The sequence below is a fragment of the Salvelinus alpinus genome, chromosome 6 (assembly GCF_045679555.1).
Source record: "Salvelinus alpinus chromosome 6, SLU_Salpinus.1, whole genome shotgun sequence".
NCBI classification, from domain to species: domain Eukaryota; kingdom Metazoa; phylum Chordata; class Actinopteri; order Salmoniformes; family Salmonidae; genus Salvelinus; species Salvelinus alpinus.
This window is the reverse complement of record NC_092091.1, coordinates 24,119,565-24,138,241: the sequence shown is the minus strand read 5'-3', so window position 1 is coordinate 24,138,241 and position 18,677 is coordinate 24,119,565. Positions and strand designations below refer to the sequence as shown.

The window sequence follows — 18,677 nt, the reverse complement described above, 5'->3', positions numbered from 1 at the left end:
TAAGATACTCTTTAAAGAGGTAGGGTTTCAGGAAGATGGGCAGGGACTTTCCTGTCCTAGCCTCAGGGGGAAGCTGGTTCCACCATTGGGGTACCAGGATAGAGAAGAGCTTGGAGTGGGCTGAGGGGAGCTGGCCTCCCATAGGGAAGGAAAGGGGGATACCTAGACAGTTGAACTGAATGCATTCAACTGAAATGTGTCTTCCGCATTTAAACCAACCCCTCTGAATCAGAGAGGTGGAGGGGGCTGCCTTAATCAACATCCGGTGGGAGGGCCAATGTGTGTTGATACAGTATTAGTTATAGACAACCCCTAAACAAACAAATTAGCACACACATTACTGGAGTGGATTGAATGCTATTGGTATTATACAAAATGTGGTTTCCGTGGTTCTTTAGTGGAGACCACACCAACCCCCACCAGCACTCCCAGCCCAAAGCGATTCAAAAAAACACTCTCCGCTGGCTCCAACACCCCTTCATGGCCAGTGAATTCAACAAGGATAGAAAAAATTCCAGTTGAATTGGCTGAAAGGGGGACAAAACAGAGGCCTAAATGTGATAGTGGGGGAGCACAGTTCCAGCCCAGGAGTCCTAGGTGAATGGGGTCTCTCTGCCTACTCCACAACAGAGGAGGGGAAGCTGTTCTGCACCAGGGCCAGAGGGGGGGACCAGCCCAAAACATTCAAGGAGAGCTGGTCAGAATGGGAGGTCAGATAAGTACACGAAACTGTTTACACTGTGGTCCATGCTGTATGGGCTTTTTATACGACTCATCAGTAACCAGGAAGACCAAAGTTATTATAGGACAGAGTGACAGAATGTGTGTGTGTGTGTGTGTGTGTGTGTGTGTGTGTGTGTGTGTGTGTGTGTGTGTGTGTGTGTGTGTGTGTGTGTGTGTGTGTGTGTGTGTGTGTGTGTGTGTGTGTGTGTGTGTGTGTGTGTGTGTGTGTGTGTGTGTGTGTCCGTGCCTGGGTGTGTCCGTGCCTGGGTGTGTCCGTGCCTGGGTGTGTCCGTGCCTGGGTGTGTCCGTGCCTGGGTGTGCTTGAACGCTTGTTTCTACATGTGTGTTTTTAGGAAGGTGCTTCTCCAAAGTTTCCAATGTAATTTTCATGAGAATGGCCTCTAGAATTTTATAAATGAACACACTATACTAAGGTCTAGGGCCATGCTCCCAATATCCATGGCATCCAAATGTCTACAGGCCCCCTGGTTAAACTCATTATCCCCATGCACCCTCGCTGGTTTGAAACCTCTTACACCAGACATTCGTGGACTCTTCTAGGTCCTCAAAACCAGAATCCATGCCCTCAGATGTCAATAAGGGCTTGACCAGGATATCTGATTGCTTTTTAACCTGGTTGAATGTGTTTTTATGTTAGCATCAACTACTTGAATTTCTCTTAATGGGATAGAAAAGAGTCATGTGACTTGCCTTAATGTGTATTGACATCACGTGTTAAAGATTCAAAAGAACCTCTCTCTTTTAATGGGCAACAAGACCTGTATAGAGAACGTAACAGAAAGGCTAAGCCCATTATTTATTTATTTTTTATTTCACCTTTATTTAACCAGGTAGGCCAATTGAGAACAAGTTCTCATTTACAGCTGCGACCTGGCCAAGATAAAGCAAAGCAGTGCGACAAAAACAACACAGAGTTACACATAAACAAAAGTACAGTCAATAACACAATATATATATTTTTTAAATTAAATTAAGTGTGACAGACATAGATGTAGACCAATAGAAAGGGTCCATTCCTACCTCTCCACCACATCCTCCCCGCTCCAGCAGGTGAAGTCATCCACCACCATCTCACTCTCACAAAGCATCTCTGGCAAGGCAGAGAAGAAGGACCTGTAGCGTTGAATATAGCCCATAAACTCTCTGAGGTAGAGGAGAGAGCGAGGAAGAGGGAGAGATGAGAGGGAGAGAGGGTGGGGGTTGCTGATCATAACCACAATATCATAGAATCTAATGTATATTCATTGAGGTGCCATCAGACAGTTTTCACACCCTTTGACTTTTTCCACATTTTGTTGTGTTACAAAGTGGGATTCAAATTGATTTCATTGTAATTTTGTTTTTCAATGATCTACACAAAATACTCTGTAATGTCAAAGTAAAAAAAAAAGAGAGATGGAAAATGAAACACTAATATAACTTCATTAGATAAGTTTCCCTGAGTCAATACATGTTAGAATCACCTTTGGCAGCAATTACAGCTTTAAGTTTTTCTGGATAAGTCTCTAAGAGCTTTGCACTCCTGGATTGTAAAATATTTGCCCTTTATTCTTAAAAAATTCTTCAAGCTCATTGTTGATCATTTCTAGACAGCCAAGTCTTAGCATAGATTTTAAAGCCGATTTAAGTCAAAACTGTAACTAGGTCACTCAGGAATATTCAATGTCATCTTGAAAAGCAACTCCAGTGCATATTTGGCCTTATGTTTTAGGTAATTGTCCTGCTGAAAAGTGAATTTGTCTCCCAGTGAATGTTGGAAAGCTGACTGAACCAAGTTTTCCCAAGGATTTTGCCTGTGCTTAGCTCTATTCCGTTTATTTTTATCCTAAAAAACATCATTGTCCTTGCCGATGACAAGCATACCCATAACATGATGCAGCCATCACCATGCTTTAAGTGGTCCCAGCGATGTGTTGGATTTGCCACAAATATAACGCTTTATGTTCAGAACAAAAAGTTAATTTATTTGCAATTTTTTTTTGCAGTATTACTTTACTTTAATGCAAACAGGATGCATGTTTCAACATATTTTTATTCTGTATAGGCTTCCTTCTTTTCAGTCTGTCATTTATGTTAGTATTGTGGAGTAACTACAATGTTGTTGATACATCCTCAGTTACAGCCTTATTCTATAATTGATTCAATAATCCCCCCCCCCCTCAAACTACACACAATACCCCATAATGACAAAGCAAAAACACGTTTTTAGATTATTTTGCACATTTATAATAAAAAACAACTGAAATATCATATTTACATACAAATTCAGACTCTTTGCTCAGTACTTTGTTGAAGCACCTTTGGCAGCGATTACAGCCTCGAGTCTTCTTGGCTATGAAGCTACAAGCTTGGCACACCTGTATTTGGGGAGTTTATCCCATTCTTCTCTGCAGATGCTCTCAAGCTCTGTCAGGTTGGAGGGGGGAGTGACGCCACAGCATGATGCTGCCACCACCATAGTTCACTGTAGGAATGATGCCAGGTTTCCTCCAGTCGTGACGCTTGGCATTTAGGTCAAAGAGTTCAATCTTGGTTTCATCAATCCAGAGAATCTTGTTTCTCATGGTTTGAGAGTCCTTTAGGTGACTTTTGGAAAACTCCAAGCGGGCTGTCAAGTGCCTTTTACTAAGGAGTGGCTTCTGTCTGGTCACTCTACCATAAAAGCCCGATTGGTGGAGTGCTGCAATCTACACACAATACCCCATAATAACGAAGCGAAAACTGGTTTTTAGACATTTTTGCAAATTATAAACCCCCCCAAAAAAGAAATACCTTATTTACATAAGTATTCAGACCCTTTGCTATGAGACTTGTATAATTCAGCTCAGGTGCATCCTGTTTCCATTGATCATCCTCGAGATGTTTCAACAACTTGATTGGAGTCCACCTATGGTAAAATCAATTGATTAGACATTATTTGTCTATATAAGGTCCCACAGCTGACAGTGCGTGTCAGAGCAAAAACCAAGCCATGAGGCCGAAGGAATTATCCGTAGAGCTCCGAGACAGGTGTGTGTCGAGGCACAGATCTGGGGAAGGATACCAAAACAAATCTGCATCATTGAAGGTCCCCAAGAACACAGTGGCATCCATCACTCTTAAATGGAAGAAGTTTGGAACCACCAAGACTCTTCCTAGAGCTGGTTGCCCGGTCAAACTGAGCAATCGGGGGAGAAGGGCCTTGGTCAGGGAGGTGACCATGAACCTGATGGTCACTCTGACAGAGCTATAGAGTTCCTCTGTGAAGATGGAAGAACCTACCAGAAGGACAACCATTGCTGCAGCACTCCACCAATCAAGCCTTTATGGTAGAGTGGCCAGACGGACGCCACTCAGTAAAAAGGCACATGACAGCCCGCTTGGAGTTTGTCAAAAGGCACCTAAAGGATTCACAGACCATGAGAAACAAGATTCTATGGTCTGGTGAAACCAACTCAAGGCCAACTCTTTGGCCTTGCCACTGAAAAACATCCCCACAGCATGATGCTACCACCATAGCATCATGCTGTGGGGTCGTTTTTCAGTGGGAAAGGATGGGAGACTAGTCAGGATCAAGGGAAAGATGAACAGAACAGTACAGAGAGATCCTTTTTTTTCTCCCCAATTGGTAGTAGTTACAGTCTTGTCTCATCGCTGCAACTCCTGTACAGACTCGGGAGAGGCGAAGGTCAAGAGCCATGCATCCTCCGAAACACAACCCAACCAAGCCGCACTGCTTCTTGACACAATGCACATCCAACCTGGAAGCCAGCCACACCAATGTGTCGGAGGAAACACCGTGCGACCTGGTCAGCGTCCACTGCGCCCGGCCCGCCACAGGAGTGCGCGATGAGACAAGGATATCCCTGCCGGCCAAACCCTCCCTAACCCGGACAACACTGGGCCAATTGTGCGCCGCCCCATGGGCCTCCCGGTCGCGGCCGGCTGCGACAGAGCCTGGGCTCGAACCCAGAATCTCTTGTGGCACAGCTAGCACTGCGATGCAGTGCCCTAGACCACTGCACCACCCAGGAGGCCCACAGAGAGATCCTTGATGAAAACCTGCTCGAGAGCACTCAGCACCTCAGACTGTGGCGAAGGTTCACTTTCCAACAGGACAACGAGCCTAAGCACACAGCCAAGACAAAGCAGGAGTGGCTTCGGGACAAGTCTCTGAATGTCCTTGAGTGGCTCAGCCAGAGCCCGGACTTGAACCCGATCGAACATCTCTGGAGAGACCTGAAAATAGCTGTGCAGCGATGCTCCCCATCCAACCTGACAGAGCTTGAGAGGATCTGCAGAGAAGAATTGTACCCAAGAAGACTCAAGGATGTAATCGCTGCCAAAGGTGCTTCAACAAAGTACTGAATAAAGGGTCTGAATACTTACGTAAATGTGATATTTCCATTTTGTATTTGTAATAAATATGCAAAAAGGTATTTTTTAACTATTTTTGCCTTGTCATTATGGGATATTGTGTGTAGAAAAAAACAATTTAATCAATTTTAGAATAAGGCTGTAACGTAACAGAATGTGGAAAAAGTCAAGGGGTCTGAATACTTTCCAAATGCACTGTAGGAAGGGTGCCTATATCTTTGTAGTGACTGGGGGTATTGATACACCATCCAAAGTGTAATTAACATCTGCACCATGCTCAAAGGGATATTCAATGTCTGTTGTTTTTATACCCATCTACCAATAGGTGCCCTTTGCGAACCACTGGAAAACGTCATTTGTCTTTGTGGTTGAATCTGTGCTTGAAATTCACTGCTCGATTGAGGGAGCTTACAGATAATTGTATGTGTGGGGTACAGAGATGAGGTAGTCATGAAAAAATAATGTTAAACACTATTATTGCACACAGAGTGAGTGCATGCAACTTATTATGTAACTTGTTAAGCACATTTTTACTCCTGAACTTATTTAGGCTTACCATAACAAAAGGGTTGAATAGTGATTGACATTTCAGCTTTTCATTTTTAATTTGTACAAATTTCTAAAAAGATGATTCCACTTTGACATTATGGGGTATTGTGTGTAGATCAGTGACACAAAATGTCAATTGAATCCGTTTTAAATTCAGGCTGTAACAACAAAATGTGGAAAAAGTCAAGGGGTGAGAATACTTTCTGAAGGCACTGTATGTACAGTATATTTATTAAGGTGACATAATGTGTCGCTGGTGGTCAACCCCTGTACTCCATGTCAGATGGCCACATTAACGAGCGAGGGGGAGATGCTGGGCTTCATGCTTACCTAGAGATCTTTTTCAGACTTCTAGGCTTATTATTCTTGGATGGTTTCAGAGGAAAGGACCTGGGAGAATGTGATCATGGTCAGGGAGAGGAGGAGAGAGGATGAGAGAGATGGTGTAGGAATAGCAGGGATCCAATGCAAAGCAAACACAAGTCAATGCAAAGGAGAGGGAAGACAGAACTTCAAAATGTAAAAAAACATAATGAAAAAGAAAGCATGTTTGACAAAAAATATATGTGGCAAAGTGTGCTTATAAGTAACTCATACTGCAATGCGCAAATACATGTTGGGGGACAGAGTGGAACACAGCATGCCAACCAGCTACAACACCAACCACTCTAAGGCAGCTGACCAGACACTATGGCCGCCTATCTCTCTCACCTCCTGGTATGCGACAAGTGGCCCAGTGTGACCTCAGCTGGGGAGGACGTCATCACTATCGAGGTCGGGGAGGTACTCACAGAGGTCATGACCTTCAGGGTGGAACGTATGCTTGTCACTGACGGAGTGTCTGTGAGAGGCCCACATACTTTATCAACCTAAGAAAGAGGGATAGGAGAGAGGGGTGGAGAGAGAGGGGGGGGGGGGTGAAGGGTGGGTAGAGAAGGAAATTAGATAGTGTGTGAAAAAAGAGGGCACCCATTACATCCCTAACAGAGTCACTCTACAGTGTGTGAGAACACAATGATAAGAAGCTTTTGCAGATGTGCAGGGCTCATGCTGTGGAAATCATCAGTGACACAATGGAGATTATTCTTGCCTAAAACCAGAACGAACACAGAACTATGATACTGCACAGAGAAGAATGATCCAGTCGCTACTGATATCACCAGGGGCCAGTGGAAATGCAGATGCTGCTATGGTGTTGCATTTCTCTTTCCTTCCCTCTTATGACTTATTGTCCGGATGCTGGCGGGGGCAATGGAGAGAGGGAGAGGGAGAGGGAGAGGGAGAGGGAGAGGGAGAGAGAGAGAGAGAGAGAGAGAGAGAGAGAGAGAGAGAGAGAGAGAGAGAGGGGAAGAGTATGAGCTGACGTTAAAAACGTCAGCAACCGGTGGCCTGCCCAAAACGAAAAGCTGAGATGGTGTATTCTCACTCTCCCTCCCCCTCTCTCTCTCTCTCTCTCTCTCTCATATCCAGCCTTCTGTGTAGAGTAGCTGGGAGTGAGTTATAGGCCGATGTGACATGGATCCCATTTACCACTCCCACCCACACAGCTGTGGACAGGCTTTAAAGGCCCTCTAATGGAATTAGCTCATTTGGCCCCTGGACAGTAAGTAGGGTGCTGTGAAACAGTGAAATATGGACGTTTTCAGAAAGCTCTGCCTAAACTGAGTTAGGCAGCAGGCCCACATAAAGCTGGGACAAAACCACTGAGACCAACAGAGACACACACTGCCTTCCCCAGAGATTAGACAGCAATCCAGCTCACTGACATTAAGGGTATGTGTGTGTATTCATGTGTATCACTTGTGAGAATGTGTTTGTATTCATCTGGGAAATATCCTCTTTTTATAAGAGGGAAGCCAAAGACCAAGGGAATCTGCTTGTCACTGTCACCCCTAATTGCAACTATTGTCGGAAAGCTGGAGGGAAGATGTACTCAAGTGTGTGTGTGTGTGTGCGTGTGCGTGTGCGTGTGTGTGTGTGTGTGTGTGTGTGTGTGTGTGTGTGTGTGTGTGTGTGTGTGTGTGTGTGTGTGTGTGTGTGTGCGTGTGCGTGTGCGTGTGCGTGAGGCTCATTGTAATGGCTGGAATGGAAAAAATGGAACGGCATCAAACACATCAAACATATGTAAACCACATATTTGACTCCGTTCTATTCATTCCATTCCAGTCATTACAATGAGCCTGTCCTTCTATAGCTCCTCCCACCAGCCTCCTTGGTGTGTGTGTGTTCCTATAGAAGTTTATTTGTCCAGAGATTAGCCACAGAAATGTTCTCATCACTCTGTCCCAGGCCCTGAGTTTCAAAGCATTGTGGGACAGGGTTGTCCAGTCAGCATGAGGAGTCTTTGTCCAGAGTTGGATTTGCATTCTGGAGGGCAGGCTGGGGTCCGCCTACAGACACTCTCTGAGGGGGATTCACTGGGGCTCTAGACGGCTGGACAGGACCAGAGGCAACCCACTGAATAGCTGGCAGATCCTTTAGGAAGCCTCAAAACAACTCAATGCCAGACCAGAACACAAACACACAGTTTAAAACCCACAATTCTGCGGGACAAAGAGTATGCTCATGCTAATAAAGTGAACTCTAACTCATCAAAAGACTGCCGGAGCTTGAGTGACATCACCAAAGCGCCTCTGCGTCCCGTCAATCAAGATCTCTTTAGAGCCCCTGCCACCCCCGTGCCCCAGCCAAACTCTGGCTTAGCTCCTCCAAAGCTTTCAGTATGGATTCTAAGGATTGATAAATCCTTTATAACTCACTAATAATTAGCTAATGCAAGCGTTGCAGAGCATTTTCACTTAAATCAACTGGATGTATTCATTATGATTCTGAGATTCTTAATTACAATAGTAATTGCAACGCTACAGTAATACCTGGTGCAAGAGTTTAAAATATTGCTGAAATGTGAAAGAATGTTCGTCACTATCTGTGTTAGGTGGGCTTTTCTGAAGTCTATCGTCATTCCAGTATCTCTCCTTGCTAAGTGTTTTGGACACCTACTCTCCTCTCCACCTTGTTGCAATTTGTCAGAGAGGGAGTGATTGGCAGGCTGTGGTGAGGGGGGGGGGGGTGTCTGCTCTGGCCTGCTGCGGCTCCTGCTGCGTCAGGCACCTAGATACACTTAACTAGATAGGCTAATGGATTGTTTGTACGGATGTGCTGAGGAGGCAATTCTCCCCATGCCAACTGGAAACCTGGTCCAACAAACCATGTCACAGGAGGAAGACAAGGAGAGGAGAGAGGAAAAGAGAGAGCTAGGCCCACATCTCTTCAATCTGGTAGTCTGGTACTTTCATCATGCATAAGATAATAAGGTACTCGGCTGTCTTCCATCTTACTGTAGGAGGAGGTTTATCTCCACAGGAAAGACATGCAGCAGGACATCTAGAAAGATAATCCCCATCAATTATAAACACTTGTAAACACACCTGCACATATGCCTCTGTGTGGAAATGGAAAACAGTTGAAGAGGAGCAGGAGGAGGAGGAAGAGGAGGAGGAAGAGGAGTTGAAAAGGAAGAGGTTTGTGAAGGTGACTGAATGAGTCATATGACCGAATGAGTCGTTGTTGCCTACTCCTTCCCTTCCCATCTCTGGGTCCAGACCTCAAATGCCAGCCCTGGGGGTAACCTGGGACCCAGCCATCCTAGCCATGTTGAACCAGCGAATGAGCAACACTTGATCCTGGGGGTGGCAGGCAGACTGTAAATGCACTACTAAAATGACAATGTCAGTAACAGAGAGGGGTGCTGAGGAGAAGGGGAGGGATGCTGGCACCCACAGACCCCCACTCCTGTCCCCCTAAAATCTCTGGCCCCCACAGACCCCCACTCCTGTCCCCCTAACCCCTCTGGCCCTCACAGACCCCCACTCCTGTCCCCTAACATCTCTGTACAACATAAACAGGTATGTGTTATATAGTGTAATCTTTCATGTCTCATTATCATAAAGTCAACTATAATCATATTCATAACCACAATCTAATCAGGCCCACAGTTGTCATCATTACCATAATCCTACCTATCATCGGAGCTAGAACTTAATATTCAAGTCTGTTAAACTAAATCTCTCAGGAAAAACAGCTAGAATCAGATATGTATCTATGTCTTTCTACACCACAGGTTCTCTTTTGTGTGAGCAAAGAGATAATATCCTATCTGTCATTCTAAGTAAAAAAGTGTATTGTTTGCTTTGCCCACTGGGATACATTCAGCTTTGGTGGAATTTAGCAAATTCTCCCTCCTCTCTTCTCTTGTCCACTGCTTTACAAGTACCAAGAAAACTGCCAGCCTCCCAACTTCCAGCCCCTTGAGTCCAAAGCCAAGAGAGAAGGTCCATGCCAGCCTCATGCCCCCCAGCCAGGCAGCCACTCAGCCACAGAAGCCAACCACAGAGCTGCACAGAAGAGTCTTGAGGGTTCTTTTGTGGGTGTCATTAATAGAGAACCCAAAGACCTAAAAGAACAGGTTTTATATGACAGATGAGACCTACCAAGATAGTTTTTGTTGCATGTGTCCTGTGATGTAAATGAATGGTGTGAGGGATGGTGATGTGCCCAAGTGGTGTCATCATGGGCCTTAAGAGGTGTGTCATATTAGTACAGTCCTATGACAGGTGAAGTATGAGAGGTGGGTGAGGCACTGACTCACGATAGCGCTGATGCGTGGCCCGTGCAGCTGTGCGTGCAGGATAGCGTCATTGACGTGGTTCCTGATGCCCTGCAGAGCCAGCTCCAGGTCGTGGCCTCCAGCCAGGGCCCCTGTCAGTTCCTGCAGCAGGGCCACGTAGCGCCTCCAGGGCCCGTCCAGCTCAGAGAGCCCTACCAAGCAGCCCCGCATCACGTTCAGACACAGTCCTCCACACGGCCGGATCAGGGTCAGGCCCCTGCAGTGGGGGCAGTACTGCATCCTCACCAGAGCCCGCCCACACTCCCTGGCCAGCCCCGCCCACTCTGTAGCGTTCAGCACCTCTGCCCCTATCACCAGCGCCTGGCTCAGTGCCCGTCCTGCGCTCAGAGCCCGGGTCAGCCCCTTGGCCAGGACACGGGGGTGAGACCCAAATGGGTTGACATCCTGGCGTGTCATGCGCAGACACTCGCTGTGCTCAGAGGAGGGTGGGGCCGAGGCCAGCCCAGGGTTGACCAGACGCCGGTAAACCAGCGGGAAGAGGTTGTCGTAGAAGCGGTGCACAGAGCGCTCCATGGAGGTGTTGCCGTCTCCTCCCAGGAAGAGAGAGAGGTCGGAGAAGAGGTCTGCCACCAGGGGGCGAGCGTCCTGGGAGAGGGGCTCATAGGCACTGTCAAACATACCAGTGGTCAGGTTCAGAGTGAAGGATAGCAGAGACTGGAACGCATCTGTACAAACAGAGAGAGAGAGAAAACGAGAGACAGAAGGGATGATGAAAACACATTGTAAAAATAAATGTTCTAGTCTTTTATGTTATGAAAGGGATAAAAAAATTAAGCTTTTCTTATTGTGTGCATGTACCTGTGAAAGGTATGCTCGTGTGTGTGTGTGTGTGTGCGTGTGTGTGTGTGTGTGTGTGTGTGTGTGTGTGTGTGTGTGTGTGTGTGTGTGTGTGTGTGTGTGTGTGTGTGTGTGTGTGTGTGTGTGTGTGTGTGTATAATATGATTGTAGAGGGGTGGGGGGTTCTGAGTCCAGTTGGGATGTCAGTCTGATGGCATTCTGACAGATGGAAGAGAGACAGCAACTGGGAAACTGCTACAGTAGTATATACACACACACATACACACACACACACACACACACACACACACACACACACACACACACACACACACACACACACACACACACACACACACACACACACACACACACACACACACACAGTCACCCAGAGTTCTCGCTAATGTCCCAAAGGTGTAATATTACTCATCACAGCTGCTGTGTTTGAGATGCATGCTATTGTTCCTGTCTTATTGCTTTCAGCGAGTAATTGTAGGGAAGACATTCTGTGTGTTGGATGATATGTGTTCGGTGTGCTGTGTGTCAGTGTGTCAGTGCTCACAGAGAATGAGAAGTTAATGTGTGTGTGTGTGTGTGTGTGTGTGTGTGTGTGTGTGTGTGTGTGTGTGTGTGTGTGTGTGTGTGTGTGTGTGTGTGTGTGTGTGTGTGTGTGTGTGTGTGTGTGTGTGTGTGTGTGTGTGTGTGTGTGTGTGTGTGTGTGTGTGTGTGTGTGTGTGTTTGGCAGATACAGTATATAGAGGGACTATCTACACACTGAGAGGTGAATGAGAACTTCTAGCCCCCTACATACCGACCCATAAACCAGACATCTTGTCATTGCTTAGTGATTAAGGAAATGGACAGGTGACCAGACACTTAGTGGTTCCAATTAAAGCAGACCAATCACTCAGCCTTGGCTGGGAACCTGTCTGTGTCATGCACTTCCATTTGGCTGATAGCTGCTACTGGCCATCGCCGGCATGGAAGACAGACATTAAAGCCTATGATGGGTTAGATATACAGTACAGTATACTGCCTAGTATAGCTTTCACTGGGTGAAAGTCCCCCCATCAATACAGAGACTGAGACATGTTAACTGGAGCATTAGCTAATACTGCCATCAGTACATAGGCTAGGCCTATTCATAGTGCTCAAACATAAAAATGGATAGCCTACGCATATATATTTTGTTTATATACATCATGGAGAAACATACTGAATATACAAAACATTAAGAACAAAATATTCCATGACATAGACTGACCAGATGATGATCCCTTATTGATGTCACTTGTTTAATCCACTTCATTCAGTGTAGATGAAAGGGAGGAGACAGGTTAAAGAAGGACTTTTAAGCCTTGAGACAATTGAGACATGGATTGTGTATCTGTGCCATTCAGAGGGGTAATGGTCAAGACAAAAGATTTACGTTCCTTTGAACAGGTTATGATAGTAGATGTCACAAAGTGCTTATACAGAAACCAGGCATAAAACCCCAAAGAGCAAGCAATGCAGATGTAGAAGCACGGTGGCTAGGAAAAACTCCCTATAAAGTTAGGAACCTAGGAAGAAACCTAGAGAGGAACCAGGCTCTGAAGGGTGGCCAGTTCTCTTCTGGCTATGCCGGTGGAGATAATAAGAGTACATGGCCATCAAGGCTAGATCGTTCTTCAATATGTTCAAACGTTCATAGATGACCAGCAGGCTCAAATAATAATCACAGTGGTTGTGTTTTTCACGCTCAACAATTTCCCGTGAGTATCAAGACTGGTCCACCACCCAAAGGACATCCACCCAACTGTGGTAAGCATTGGAGTCAACATGGGCCAGCATCGCTGGGGAATGCTTTTGACAACTTGTAGAGCCCATGCCCGACAAATTGAGGCTGTTCTGAGGGCAAAAGGTGTGTGGGTCGGGGTGCAACTCAATATTAGGAAAGTACTCTTAATGTTTTGTACACTCAGTGTATATGAAGTTAGGATATCATAAAAGCACTTGGTCGCTCTAAAACAACCTTACTGTAGGCGACTCAGCAGAAGCCTAGTCCACGCCTTGAATCACAGCAGTCTATAATAGACTTTGCAGCTTTCATTTGAAACAGACCCAAATGAGAGAATTTCACAATTAACAAAATTAACATCATTCAAATTAATCATTATAAAGTCTGAATAAGGAGATGATGGTGGATTTCTGTGCTTAGGCAAACACTTTTTTTTATTTTGTTTTTATTTCACCTTTATTCATCTACAGTTTAGAAAGAACCTAGGCCCTGGTGAACTGATTGACTGGGCATTCCCTGGCTGGAGAATCTGTCAGGATTAAAGGAAAACTCCACTCAAAAACAATATTTGGTATTTGTTTAATTAGTCCATTGTTGACTAAATACATCATACGGGATGATTTCTGTATTTTGAATGTCACACATCTTGAAAACTTGATTGCTGACAAGCAAATCATTTGTGGGACTATGTCAACAATGGTCTAATGAAACAAATATCAAAAGATAATTTTGAGGAAGAATTTTCCTTTAAATTGAGAAACCCTGGTACTATTCCTGGACCCCATGCTGAGTAATAGGTGTCTGTAATAATGCTCTGTAACACCTTACTTGAACCATGGGTCATAAGTGTGTAATGCATTTATAAAGACAGCATGACATAAGGTCTTGGTAATTCATGACCAATGTCCTCTAGGACAATCTGTCTCTGCTCTCTCTCTCTCCCAAACCCCTAACCCCTAATCCGTCTTCCCAAGATGTGGGGTTTAGTAAAGGGGAGGGGGATGAGGGGGTGGAGGAGGGAGACGAACAGGTGGAGCTGCAAGGAGTGTTTGTTTGGTGACATCATCATCACTGTCATTCAACTACTTAGAATTCACAAATGTGTAATTAAAGTACTCAAGTTCAACATATTAAATTACATAGGTGAAGTAGGCCTACCAGCAAACATTGTCAATGCAATACATTACCACTAATGGAGTTAGCTTGTGGGGAACGGGATGACCACATTGAAAGCTTCTATGATGTTGCGGTTGCCAGATATTTCCCATTGAGTAATGAGCAATTGGATTGCAGATGGGAAACCAGGCAAAATGGTTTTTAATGTTCAAAAGCTCCACAGAGAAAACAAAATTCACTGGTGGACTTTTACCCTCCCACACACATATTCATTTGAAAGAATGACACATTACTGAAGCATACTCAGACATTAGGCATCTGCACACTTGTATATGGCTCTTTCTATATACTAGGATACCAGTGAGGATTCCCTACGCTGGAAAATTTGATACAGGTGTTGATAAGTCACTGATAAGAATCTGCAAAAAAAAATCATGTCATTAAAATATAACACGGAAAACACATACAAAACTATGTGGACACCTGCACGTCAAACATCACCCCTTTGCTGCTATAACAGCGTCCACTCCTCTGGGAAGGCTTTCCACTAGATGTTGCAGGGACTTGCTTCCATTCAGCCACAAGAGCATTAGTGAGGTCGGGCACTGATGTTGGGCGATTAGGCCCGGCTCGCAGTTGGCGTTCCAATTCATCCCAAAGGTGTTCGATGGGGTTGAGGTCAGGGCTCTGTGCAGGTCAGTCAAGTTCATCCACACCGATCTCGAAAAACCATTTCTGTAGGGACCTCGCTTTGTGCGCGGGGGCATTGTCGCGCTGAAACAGGAAAGGGCCTCCCTCAACTGTTGCCACAAAGTTGGAAGTACAGAAACATCTAGAATGTAATTGTAAGCTGTAGCGTTAACATTTCCCTTCACTGGAACTAAGGGGCTTAGCCCGAACCATGAAAAACAGCCCCAGACCATTATTCCTCCTCCACCAAACTTTACAGTTGGCATTATGCATTCGTGCAGGTAGCGTTGTCCTGGCATCCGCCAAACCCAGATTCGTCCATCAGACTGCCAGATGGTAAAGCGTGACTCATCACTCCAGAGAATGCATTTCCACTGCTCCAGAGTCCAATGGCGGCGAGCTTTACACCACTCCAGCCGACACTTGGCATTGCGCATGGTGATCTTAGGCTCCATGTGGCTGCTCGGTCATGGAAACCCATTTCATGAAGCTCCCGACAAACAGTTATTTTGCTGGCATTGCTTCCAGAGGCATTTGGGAATTTGGAAGTGAGTGTTGCAACCGAGGACAGACGATTTTTACGCGTTACGTGCTTCAGCACTCGGCAGTCCTGTTCTGTGAGCTTGTGTGGCCTAGGAGCCGTTGTTGCTCCTAGATGGTTTCACTTCACAGCTCGAGCAGGATAGAAATTTGACAAACAGAAAGGTGGCATCCTATGACGGTGCCACGTAGAAAGTCATTCTTTAGTAAGGTCATTCTACTGCCAATGTTTTATATGGAGATTGCATGGCTGTGTGCTCGATTTTATACACCTGTCAGCAACGGGTGTGGCTGAAATAGCCGAATCCACTAATTTGAAAGGGTGTCTACATACTTTTGTATATATAGTGTAGCTATATTCAATCGCATTCAAGAGTTGATTTAAAACTTATGTTTAACCATTTCTCATAGTTGGAGTCTAGACGAATTTGTGCAAAATCATGTTAGACATAAAACATTACTTTTCTGTCCTTGCATTTATGGGAGTGTAAGTTGTCGTTATAATCATATATTAAGCATGAATCAGTTAAACTAGACATTGAAATGGACCCTTTAAGAATCCTAGATCTAGCTGTCGGGACAGTTTTTTTGTATAGAGATCTCAGAAATGTAGTGTACCTAAGTAACATTTTGTGTCTCCTTATGCTATAGCACGTGTCAAAACACAAGGCCTGTTGGCAGTGGTGACCCATCATTTAGCAAAAAAATAGGCTTGCCCCTTTTGCATGTTATTTTGGCATTAATACGAGTCACATATCAGTTTGCAAACAATGTAAACAAATATATATATAATTGAGTTAATAAAGCTGCATACAAACATGGTCTCATTTTTGTTTTCTTGAGTAAGGCAGCTCCAAAATGCATGTGTTTCAGCCCATATCAGTGCTGTCTGTGGTGGTGGGGCAAGCCAGCAGAAAATACGGAGCGTTGTGCCGTGATTGGCTCAGTGTTCTGTCACTCATGGGGCAACTACGTCATCGCAAAGTCTAAGGGGAGACCTTGAAAATTCTAGCTCTTTGAGTGCTGCCATAGAGTTACATTAGAAGTGCCCATCCAAGAAGGCTCAAGGTCATTGGCCACAGATAAAATGACATCAAATCACGTTATATGTACAGTAGCTTTGATTGGACTGATCATGTCAACATCATACTTTCAAAATCTTAGCTAGCACTCATCATCAATAATCAAGTCAACAATCTCCTGGCAAATCCTTTTCAATCCTTGTCATATGAAGAGAAATAATGAAGAGAAATTATAGATAAAACGTATCGGTGCTCATCGGCCATCAGACATAAACATTACACAACAAGTTGGAAATCGCAAATTCAACAATGAGTGGTTTGGAAGGAAGTGAGAATAGCACAAGGTGAGTCGAAAAATGTCTTGTATGCTGCTGCATAAATTATGTAATATGCCAGGGAGATATGTATACTGTAGCTAAGAAAGTAATACTAAGTGTATGTTGTGTAGTAAGCTGTTAGTAGCCCATGTGCCTCACGCGAATAATTTGTTCCCTTTTCCCCTCTTAATTTCGCCTACTGTTCTGACTTGGTGGTGCACATGTAGCCTATAGCCTGTTTTAGAGAAATGTAACGTTAATCATTGAATATTGTAAGAGCTTTCATTGTCTGCTTATTTGCCCTCATTATTTATCCTACAGTTCTGACTTGGTGTACAGGGAGAATACTGTAAGAATGGCCCATGCTCGCTCTTAATCGGAATTACGGATTGCCTCTCATCCGCTCATCGTTCCCTTATGTCATAGTTTGTCCATCTCAATTGTCAGTAGAAACCACGTTTCTTTAAACAAGTCAGCCATACCAGCAATGTTTTTTTTTAAAGGCAGTAAATGAGCCTGAATTAACTGTTTCGCTGCCAGACAAGGCTCCGCTGATAGCCAGGTGTAGCAGTGGTAAGGTGTTGGGACTGCTGTAGGGACAGCTTTATGTAGGCCCTAACAGTTTTTGGGCACTGTTTGTCACCGTCATAGTGCATTGTTTAGTGTTGTGTTGTGTAGTGGCTTTGCTGGCATGTATAATTTTTTATATATTTTTTGTTTGCCCCACCAAGATTGAAATGCTAAAATCGCCACTGCCTGCGGGCAAATTCCGGTCCGTGACACATTTCAATCTGGCCAGCGCAATGACTTGGGTTGTCAATTCATTTCGGCCCGCTTCCATACCACCCGCCATGCGCTGCACTACAAGTCACAGCAAGCACTGCCAACATGCTGTGCATTGCCACACACGCACCCCTCCTCCGATCCACACACAAGCCAGCCAGTGCCCTATCATATCATCACTAATGGTACTGACCAAATCTTCTACCGGATCAAATGTTTAAACATGTTGTAGGTTAAATGCCCATGCCAAGTTTCAGTGTCAATGGGTCATTGCTCTAGTCTACAGAAAATGTCATCTTGGTTGTCAAAAAGTTATACGATACAGGATTCACACGTGGGTATAAATTACTACTAAAGGACACACAAGCGAGTATAAAAGAGTCAACAGTTGAGTCATCTACTTAATGAAATTACAGCCTGATGCTTGCATGGGTGAATTCAACGTCATTTGTGCTTCTTACGTGTGTCCCGTTTACAGCACGCATCGGGGGGGAAATGTACAGACATGCCACAGTCCTAGCTAGGCTACTAAAATGTTGCAGTTTGGCTTCGGTTTTTAAAGCTTGACAATGAATAAATAACCAAAAAGCTAAACCTGCAACTAAAAGCAATGTAAAGGAAAACATATAGCCTATTACAGCAACATTTGAGCAGTAGTCTCGGCTGGTTACTCAACTACAATACATTTTGAGTGCACCATACAGCAATGCTGCGTTCAACCGCAATGGTGATCGCTGCAATGCAAAAAATATATATAATTTACGTTTAAATGTTACAACAGCCTAGCTACGTTTTTGTTATTTGGAGTTTAAAAGTTGATTAGGGTCGCAGCATATAATGCACATCTACAAGCACAGCAGCAAAGGCTGGACAAACATTATTTCTCTCTTCTTTCGTTTTAATATGTTAAAATGCTACGTACAGCATCCTACCAGTGTTGTGTTCGAGACCACATAAAGCGAGACCATTCAAGACCAAGACCGGAGCAAATCCAGTCTGAGTCAAGAACAAGACCAGAGGGGGGGCAAGACAGAGTCAAGACCGAGACCGAGAGGGGGACAAGGGGTCAGAAAAATGCCACTCCAATTCAAGACCATGATTGTAATTTGGTCAAATTGCCACCATAATAAGAGTTCAAAATGTCCAGTATTTCTGTGTTCATAATTCAGAAGAACATATGGATTCTTTAGACATTCAGAATGGTGAGAAAAAAATGCATGCTGAAGGCAAATGGAGCCACTCTACGAATTATTACTAACCCGAACACAGTGGGGAACAATGAGGGACTTCTACACCTTCAGAGGGCTAAGGAT

General features: G+C 44.7%; 1 protein-coding gene across 1 annotated transcript in view; it reads right to left on the bottom strand.

Annotated features, from left to right (window-relative positions):
* The window catches only part of LOC139578424 (glypican-5-like), a 126,102-nt gene that overhangs the window by 90,416 nt on the left and 17,009 nt on the right, over window positions 1-18,677 (bottom strand). Inside the window, exons 3-6 of the mRNA XM_071405989.1 lie at window positions 10,298-11,001; window positions 6,361-6,518; window positions 5,980-6,039; window positions 1,765-1,887 (exon numbers count right to left, since the gene is read on the bottom strand). Of these exons, the coding sequence (XP_071262090.1) occupies window positions 1,765-1,887; window positions 5,980-6,039; window positions 6,361-6,518; window positions 10,298-11,001 (1,045 nt within the window). The remainder of the gene's footprint in view (window positions 1-1,764; window positions 1,888-5,979; window positions 6,040-6,360; window positions 6,519-10,297; window positions 11,002-18,677) is intronic.